This window comes from Gymnoscopelus braueri (genome assembly GCF_963280865.1).
Source record: "Gymnoscopelus braueri genome assembly, chromosome: 18".
Taxonomy (NCBI): domain Eukaryota; kingdom Metazoa; phylum Chordata; class Actinopteri; order Myctophiformes; family Myctophidae; genus Gymnoscopelus; species Gymnoscopelus braueri.
In genome coordinates this window covers 21,248,667-21,258,666 of record NC_137618.1, presented here as the reverse complement: position 1 = coordinate 21,258,666, position 10,000 = coordinate 21,248,667, and the positions used below count along the sequence as shown (strand labels likewise).

The 10,000-nt window shown below is 46.1% G+C and overlaps 1 protein-coding gene across 1 annotated transcript in view; it reads right to left on the bottom strand.

Annotated features, from left to right (window-relative positions):
* The window catches only part of myo16 (myosin XVI), a 128,732-nt gene that overhangs the window by 23,958 nt on the left and 94,774 nt on the right, over nt 1-10,000 (bottom strand). Inside the window, exons 26-27 of the mRNA XM_080412619.1 lie at nt 9,375-9,455; nt 6,631-6,836 (exon numbers count right to left, since the gene is read on the bottom strand). Of these exons, the coding sequence (XP_080268745.1) occupies nt 6,631-6,836; nt 9,375-9,455 (287 nt within the window). The remainder of the gene's footprint in view (nt 1-6,630; nt 6,837-9,374; nt 9,456-10,000) is intronic.

Here is a 10,000-nt window from a genome sequence, read left to right as displayed (position 1 = left end):
ACAGATGGGTTAAAAGCCAGTTGGTAGTCTGTCAACTAGCTTAGTTATCAATACTGTGATGCGAGACGATGCCACAGAGCATATGATAACTGAGGGAAACGTAACAAAACAGATGGCTGAGGGCATGAACCACTCGTGTGTGTGATGTGTATGTGTGTGTGTGTGTGATGTGTGATGCTCGGGCATGCATTTATGCCTGTGCGAGTGGGAGATGTGTTTGATTTACAGGAGTGGACCCTGGCTGAACCCTCTCTCTGTATGAAAATGGCCCATCCTGCAGACAGTGCACGCTGTCCCCTTGGGCCCATAAAACACAAAGCAACTCTGTAAACCCGTGACCTCTCCTATGAGGATATGAAAACCATCGAAGGCCCTGCTTTTACAAGACCCAAGGGGCCTCCATGTGGAGTGAAAGAGGTGAAACAGCCCCTCTGATAAGAGTTTAAATGGACCACGATAGGGTGACAACGAGGGCTAACGTGGATCTGTGAGACCAAAAGGCCACCGGTGACCACTAACGGTGAGCGTTACAAAGGCAATGCAGGCAATATGGTTGGGGCCTTAAATCGCTCTGTTCTTCACTGTAGCTCTGATGGCTCCCTCTCATCCATCACACTGATGACACGCAGACAGCACGCCGCCTTTCTTTTATTCAGGGTCTTTTCATCCAACACGGTTGACGTGGCTGTACAGTAGTTTCAACAACAAAAAAGGCTGGATATTCTGTGACTTAACAAGCCTCCCAACTTGGTCACTTATCCACAAGTAGCAGGAAATGAGAACGTTGCATCAGTAGCGAGAAATGAGAACGTTGTGTAACAAACTATGATGCATGAGCCGCCGGAGTATGTTTGATGTTGCAGCTGACCCGAACATTGCTGCCACTTTCTTATCCCCTTCCTACCTGCGATCGTGGAACGAAAAAGGAAAACGATGGCGACAATGTGTGTGTGTGTGTGTGTTGGGGGGGGTTGGATTCTTTTACAAGGGAGCAAAGGTTCAAATGGTATTATTTGACCTTACACATTTGCAGAAAATAAACCTGGCCACAAAACACATACTGTATCATAAAAGACAAATAAAAGCAACTATAAAATAGATTTCCTCATAAATCATTCGGATGACCAGGCTACACTAATGTAATTGACTTCAGGCGGTCACTGTGACTTAGTGTAGTGGCCTGCATGGGTGCAGCGCACGTGCATGCCTCTTGCGTATGTGTGGATGTGTATGCTCCTGCCTATATGCGTGTGCATGCGTGCATGTGCATGCGTGCTGTGGTTGGCTTGTGTTTGCGGCGATACAGCAACCTCCAGATCAAGGGTTGATTTATAGGCCTGTCATTTTGATTAGTCAAGGGCCAGGGCCCTTTTTGAAAGAGTGAGAAATAGAGAGAGAAAGGGGGGAAATGAAGCCGAGGAGGAGATCAAGATCAACGTGCACCATAGAGAGCAAGACAGACACAGAAAATATAGTGAGAGAGAGAGACAGAGAGAGAGACTGGGGGGTTAGCACAGCGAGAATGGAAGGATAGGGCATGAAGGAAAGGAAAGGAAGGTGGGGGTGAGATGATAGAAGACAGAAAATGGCGATGAGGAGGCGTGAGGAAAGAATGAGTGAGGGAAAGAATGAGATAGAGAGAGAGGGCGACGGACAGAGGGCTTCTGTGAAGACAGCATTGTGGCCCACCCCCACTCTGCAGCAGCTCCCTGCGTGGCCAAGGCTGGCTTCATTCATTGGCCTGATCAGTGTTGAGACCAGCGCAGAGGCAGAGATATGAATGGCACTCGGTGCTGGGCTGAATGGAGTCTTTGTGACTGGTAGCCTCCTCTCTCTGTGTTAAAGTAAACACGGCCTTGACGTATAAACAACGGAACAGACACACACGTGCGTCAGACAAAGACGCACACAAAGGCCTGTGCGCCTGCGTGCTGAGTGCAACGTCCACACATGTACTGTATGCATACATGCATTGCATGCACACGTACACATACTCAGGCACACACAATTGCACAGACATGGAGGCGGTTTCTGCACTTCACTGTATTGAATTGTTAAAACACTTGAGTGCCAATGAGGGAAAATGACAGCACGTTATAGTGGATTTCTTCACACAAATGCAGCACATCTGTTTCACTCTTACCCTCCCTCTCTCATTCCTAATCTCTCTCTCTCTCAGTCCATCTCTCTTTTACCTGAGCTGTTTAGTGCAATGAATAACATTCCCTTTACTATGGGGAATGGGGATGTGCAACAAAAGTCATGCAAATGTGCCTGGGGTCTCAGACAAGCTGCCAGAGGCTGGTATTACCATCACAATCACCTCAGCCCATGTCTCATCATCTCCCCAAGCATCACGCACGCACGCTTTCTCTGTAGAACACACACACGTGTACATACTCTCTCTATAACACCTCCATCGCACGTTCGCACGTGTGCACACACACACACACACACACACACACACACACACACACACACACACACACACACACACACACACACACACACACACACACACACACACACACACACACACACACACACACACACACACACACACACACACACACACACGCACACACACACGCACGCACACGCACACACACGCTTAGCAAATGGCAGTCACAAAACCCCCAACAGGAATCTTTCAATTACAGCTTGGACAAAGAGAGTCCTGACTCTACAAGGTACATCCATCAGGAACACAATGACCTGGCAGGAGCTTACAGGCCGACTAACACTGCAGTCTATATTGGATTCACTTCATCATTTCACGTCCTCGAGCTCCTCCGCGTTCCGTTTCCTTAAAAACACACCCAACATCTTTAACATGTATATGTGCAATATATACGTGGTGTAAATGATTGCTTTACCTTTACAGTACAAGTGAGCTTGAGGGGAACTACAGGTGTACGGTTTGCACTAAACACCTCCCAGTCAGGTGGGCTGTAGTGGTGGGAAAAAAACGTTCATTTCAGTGAATGAACGATTTTGTTCACGTTCACGGCAATGATTCGTTCAAATGATTCGTTCACGTTCTCGTTCGTTAGTGCTATTTTCTAGTGAAAAACACCGTCGCGGGAGCGTTATTATTACGTCGCGCGTACAGCCCGCCCTCCCGTCCTGTGTACGGGGGGAGGGGATGGGGGGCATGAACGATGGCGGGAACGTAACAGTTTCAGGAAGTGAACGAGCTCGTTCACGTTCAACGGCAATGAACTAGTTCTTTTGAACGAATCGATCGTGAACGACCCATCACTAGTGGGCTGTGACAACAGGGCTTAACGGGGTACTGTAACAGCACCTAGCAGCAGCTCAGTGGCTCGGTTGGTAGGGGTGGTTGCCTGCCTGGACATCACAACGTTTCCGGTTTGATCCTGGCATACTGTAGTGCCAATCGTGTCCCCGTAACCCTTTACTGCTCCCCAGAATTCAGGAAGGAGTCGACTCGCATGTATACAATTCTGACCAGAGATACCGTACCTAAAATATCCCAAACAGGAGAGTGAAATAATAGACCATTGGGGCTTCTGCCCATTACATGATCATTGCCAATTGTGACGGTGACAGCTGGACAGGTCAACACGCCGAAAGAAGCAAAAGACTTCTAACCCTAATGGGATAAGATAATCAAACAATTACTTTGTCAGACACAAACCTGATTGCTCCCATTCACTGGCTATTACACAAATCACTAAATAGCAGCTACGTATGTGTGGTCTGTTGGAGGCTATGCTCATAAATGGATGAGGGGGCCGAGTGCTGAAAGTGTGCATGCATGTGAGCACACGGTACAATCCAGAGTGTTATTATAACTCTGAGAGTGTAAAAAATGGGTACATGTTTACAATCTCACAGTTAAATGAACACTCCAGATTTTACTTTGTACGTACGTGTTTGTGCGTGTGTGTGTGTGTGTGTGTGTGTGTGTGTGTGTGTGTGTGTGTGTGTGTGTGTGTGTGTGTGTGTGTGTGTGTGTGTGTGTGTGTGTGTGTGTGTGTGTGTGTGTGTGCGTGCGTGCGTGCGTGCGTGTGTGTGTGTGTGTAAAAACATGGTGATGTTTACAGCAGGCTAGTGGAAACTTTTGGGGGGGTCATGTGACCAGTTGTGTCCTCTCTCATTATCTGGCAGGAATGTTCACGCTAATCCCTTTATCCTCCGAGAGACAGAGAGAGAGAGAGAGAGAGAGAGAGAGAGAGAGAGAGAGAGAGAGAGAGAGAGAGAGAGAGAGAGAGAGAGAGAGACAGACAGACAGACAGACAGACAGACAGACAGACAGACAGACAGACAGACAGACAGACAGACAGACAGACAGACAGACAGACAGACAGACAGAGAGAGAGAGAGAGACAGACAGACAGACAGACAGACAGACAGACAGACAGACAGACAGACAGACAGACAGACAGACAGACAGACAGACAGACAGACAGACAGACAGACAGACAGACAGACAGACAGACAGACAGACAGACAGACAGACAGACAGACAGACAGACAGACAGACAGACAGACAGACAGACAGACAGACAGACAGACAGGAGAGAGAGAGTGAGATGAAAGAGAAACAGAGAGAAATAAGGGGTGAAAGAGTAAGGGAGAACGAGACAGAGACATAAGGGGATAAAAAGAGTGAGGGAGAAAGACAGAGAGAGAGAGACGGAGAGGAGGGAGACTGAGCTAAATCCTCTCTGTATATGCCGTTTCTCAGAATCAACTGAAAGAGAGGGAATGACAAAGACAAAGAAAGAGAAAGAGAGAGAGAGAACAGGAGGAGAGGGGGTTTGACAGGAGTACTCTCCCCCTTGCCAAAAAAAGAAGGGAAAAACATGTTTGTCTTCGAGGCTGAGCAAACAGAGTCTGGTGGGGAGGGAGGAGAGAGAGAGAGAGAGAGAGAGAGAGAGAGAGAGAGAGAGAGAGAGCGGGGCTCTATCTGTTCTTTTAAAAGGAACTAGTAAAAGAGTAACAGAGCGAGGGGATCAAGCAAGGTGACAGAAAGAGCTAATGATGAACATTAAAGTGCAGAACACCAAGACCTTCCTTACAACACACTTGAATGTGTGTGTGTGTGTGTGTGTGTGTGTGTGTGTGTGTGTGTGTGTGTGTGTGTGTGTGTGTGTGTGTGTGTGTGTGTGTGTGTGTGTGTGCCACTACAAGCGTGCACAAACTGCACACCGTGCATTAGAGACAGCATACCGTCAAGCTCTCAGTTCACCGTGACCTGTGGAAGCATTGTCAGGTAGGAAGCTGCCACAGATCACAGTGCTCTTTGCAGGTCACTGTGATCATCAGAGTGACCTGCAAAGAGCACTGTGTGCCCGGATTAGGTAGAGAGAGGGAGAGAGGGAGACGGAGAGAGAGAGTGATGAGAGAGAGACAGAGAGAGAGAGAGAGAGAGAGAGAGAGAGAGAGAGAGAGAGAGAGAGAGTGTGAGAGTGAGTGTGAGAGTGAGTGAGTGAGTGAGTGAGTGAGTGAGAAAGAAAATTCCACTAAACTACATTATGGTCCTTGCACACGCCCCAAATATACCCCTCTAGCCCACACAATACCCCCCTTGTGTTTTTCATTAATTGTTTTTTACATAATTATTTTAGTAATGCATTAAGTAACATCTCTCAAATCTCAAATGCCTCAAATCATCATCAGCAGCGTCCGATTGCCGTGAAACTTTGCACGCACATTCCCACTAGGCCAAGGAAGAAATGCCACCCTACATCAAATCGGCCTCATGGTGGCGCATGGTGGTACAACAGGCCGATTCACGTTTAATGTATGTTTCCCACGGATTCCTTGGATCATTATGTAACTCCCCAAATAGGCCACACCCATTTCCACATGACAATATTAACGCTATATTGCGTTTTCTTTGTAAAACACTGTTTTTGCTACTACTCCTACCAATTTGATATAGGCATAAAAGAGACACAGGCAGACAGACAGACAGACAGATGCAGAGATCTCCATATATATAAAGTTTGAAGTCGATCAGTCGAACAGTTCTGGAGACACACATAAGGACTGATACACAAGCACACATTCAGAGATTTCATGCCTTTATAGTTAGCAAAAGGTACTCAAGTGGACAAAGGTCAGTAGAGCTGGTACTTCTATGAGTACCTACACAATTCTAGCACTGTCTGTAGATTGATAGAATGTAGTTAAGGAATAGTCCAGTTTGAAGGCGTAGTATAATTGAAAGTAATGTTCAAGCACAGCCCCTGTGCTTAAACAAACTTAATTATGGCAGGGCAAGCCATGTAAAATATTCATACAAAAATGAAAGAGTCCATTGTCTCCAATGAAAATTTATCATTTTGATTACTACACTGGCATTGTCCATTTTCAGGCTTTTGCTACTTATATAACGCTTCGGCACCAGCTCCACAAACTCCTCAGTGACAGTCAAAGATGCATCAGCGCAAATAATAAAAGTGTGGCGCAAAGCCACCATTTTAGTCTACAGTATATACTCGTCTACTGTATATAATTACTAGTCTATACATTCTTTATGAATTCAGAGTTAAATGAACACTGTTGCTTTTGTTTTGTGTATGTAGTGAGAGACAGCATCCAGAGTGAAGCAAGTGGAAATGGTGGTGGCGGGCGGCAGTGGGGTGTGGCACTGACCTAGTGAGGAAGCCAGAGAAGGGCAGACGTACTGGGTAGCCATAGCGGATGGTGCGCACCATCTCAAGCACCCCCACGTACTGCAGCTGGGCCGACACGTGGAAGCTGTCGAAGGTGTCCGGCTGGCCTCCGGCGTTGGGGCGCACACACTCAACGAAGTGGGGCGTGCTGGCCTGCAGCTTACTGATGACCTCTGACAGGGAGTTCTGTGAAGAGAGGGAGGGAGGAGAGAGAAGGAGCAGTCAGAGGAGGGGAGAGAAATGTATTTCTAAGCACATAAATGGGATGATTGGACGTTGTCACTTTTTAGAGCGTGGCTCTGTAAGAGACGTCTAGAAGAGGGTCTGTGTGTGTGTGTGTGTGTGTGTGTGTGTGTGTGTGTGTGTGTGTGTGTGTGTGTGTGTGTCCTGGGATAACCGTTTGACAGATCAGTACCAGATATCTTCTGCACGCTGCACATAGGCCAAGGAAGTACCTCCATGCATTGTTTTTCACATATGTTTTAAATGTTTTTTGAATACATAGTGGAAGGTAATGGGTGTCGGATCAGGCTGAAACCTTGCCCACGTTATGGAGTCATACGTCAAAGATGACATCATAGACTGGCCACATGAAGTCCGAGATCCACATCGTTATTAGACCTTGTCTAATTATTTTTTTGTTCCGGGTGGGGTCGTTTTGAACGTTCTAACTTCAGGTGTGGAGACTGTGGTTTTAATAATAAATAAAAAGAGAAGCGAGGAGGCAAATTGAATGTGTCTCCTCTTGATGTGGTCACTAACGCCATATACTGTAGGTGAGGCACGGCGACCCAGGGTGAGATCACATTATGGGAGTGAGACAACGAAGAGTGATTTGTCAGGGTGTGTGTGTGCATGTGCTGCCTCCGTGGGGACGTAATGCACAAAGAGCCCCTTTGCTCTGGCTTTAGGGCGTGTGAGAGCATGAGGAGAGATTTCCTTAAACTGTTGAATGCAATACACTCACATACACTTAGGAGTGTATTTCTTACCACCCTTCAAACTGACGTCATGCACTGTTTCGCATGCCTGTAAGTACAATACCCAACACCTCCCCTTAACGACGTCAGCCACTTACAGTACCCCGACATTACACACACACACACACACACACACACACACACACACACACACACACACACACACACACACACACACACACACACACACACACACACACACACACACACACACACACACACACACACACACACACACACACAGTGGCTGTTGTTCATTGTCCATTCATTCATGTGGAGGGCTTTATGCTTGGCTTGGTACAGCATCATTCTTCAACCCACTCTCTCTCTCTCTCTCTCTCTCTCTCTTTCTCTCTCTCTCTCTCTCCCCTTCCCTGCGGGGCCGGACCACCACAAACCCACAGCTCCAACACTGCAGCATACTGGCCTCATTCAAACCACGGCTACCACTGTTCTGAGCCCCACTTCAGCTTCCTTGCGTCACCAGTGCACATCAAACCGCTCTGCGGTGAGGCTGTTGGCACATATTCGCGACTGCCGTTGCACTTTTTTGGTGGGTGAGGAAATCTTCTATAAATGAATAGCATTATTATTTTTAGTTTTAGTTTCTTTTTAGTTACTTACTGTATACATTTGCCACTATCTATGCTCAATAGGTTTTCAGAGAGTGTCATTGTGATGACTGTGCTTTAGTGTTTGAATATGAATGACGTTTATGTTGTACTGTATGACGACGAGCTTGAGGCTTTGAGGTCACAAGGACCTGGTTGATTTCAAAACCATCCAACTCATGTACAAAGTTAAAAAAACGGTCAATTGCCAAACAGTATCCAGAAGTTGTTTGAATGGCGGGAAAGTAAATATTAATTAAGAGGAAAGTATATTATGTTTAAAAGACAAATGGTAAGAACAAATTCAAAGCTTCACTGTATCACAGTTAAAGGTGTGGAATTATGGAACACCAGTAGTGAAGAACTGAAAGATTGCAGGACATTGCTCAAGTTTTTAAAAAAAGTATAAAAACAACATATTGAAAGGATATTGTAATAAGCTCTGAAGATGAACACCAGAAGTTGTTTTTTGTTTGTTTTGTTTTTGTTTCTGTTTGTTTCTTGTCTTCATAGCATATTCATTACATAGATTTTGAATCTTAAATTGTTTTTCTAAATGTTATTTGATTGAAATTAACAATGAGCAATAAGGGATAGGACTAGATAAGTTTTAAACTTCATCCTATGCCCTTTTCGAGCACTCTAGAGTACAACATGTATTTGTTTTCATATTTTCACATTTCTTTTTTCTTATTTTAAGTGTATTACATTTATTTTATGTATTTTTGTTGTCTTTTAAACAAATCAAACTTTTAAACAAGTCTTTTAAACAAATCAATAAACACTTGATCCTCTAGCACCGCCTGGGCTGAACGATCAAAGCCCCAAGCGCAGCCAATCTAAATCTGACATAACATTTCCCAATGCATTCTGTGTCAAGAGCTGTTGTGCTGGAAAATGACAGCAAGCTTTCATAATGCCAGGTTTCAACATGTTTTGATGGCTTTTCCTCATGACAGAACAATAGCGATGTTAAAAGCTTGTAGATCGCCTATTTTCAGCAAATACATTTGGGGGTAAAAAGGGGGCCATGTACAGTACAGACCCCTGAGGGACCCCCTGTCAACGAAGTATGACAAGGGTTTGTGGTTAAATGTACGGTGCGCGGTAGAGTTGGTGGTGGCAGCTCTCACCCTCAGCTGGACAGACACCGTGACTGGACCACACCTCTCCAACCGCTGGAGGAAGGAGCTGGCTCCCTTCTTCTTCAGCATCTAGGGATGGAAAACAACCGAGAGGAAAATATCACATCATGTACCCCACTTGTAGCGTACAGTGTGGCCTCTAAGGACCAGACCATGTACTCGGTACAAAACAATCACCAAACATCGACAATCAGCACCTATAAGCTAGTCTCACTGGCTTTCAGCATTCATCCAAACTGTGCTAATTAACACTCCCTTTGTCTTTGCTTGCATGTGTGTACTGTATGTTTGTGACACTTGTGATGCACACGGAACAATGGGCACTTTTCCTTATCAGTCCCAGTGGATGTGTTTCCACAAGTTCTTTAATGGCCCAGCCAATGGGCCCCAACTCCCCGAAGGTCTTTCAGCGCCTACTGTAATCCTCTGCAATGTTGCCTCACGTTACGTTACGAGGCTGCTGGAGTAGACGGGTATGGGTCTTATGTAAGCCTCTGCGCAAGATGGCTAATGAGCCACCAGGCCAGGGGGCAACACCCCCTCCCCCCCACCCACCCTCCGCCAGCTTACACAACCAGCAAGACAGCACACGTATACTGTACATGCTTGCGTTG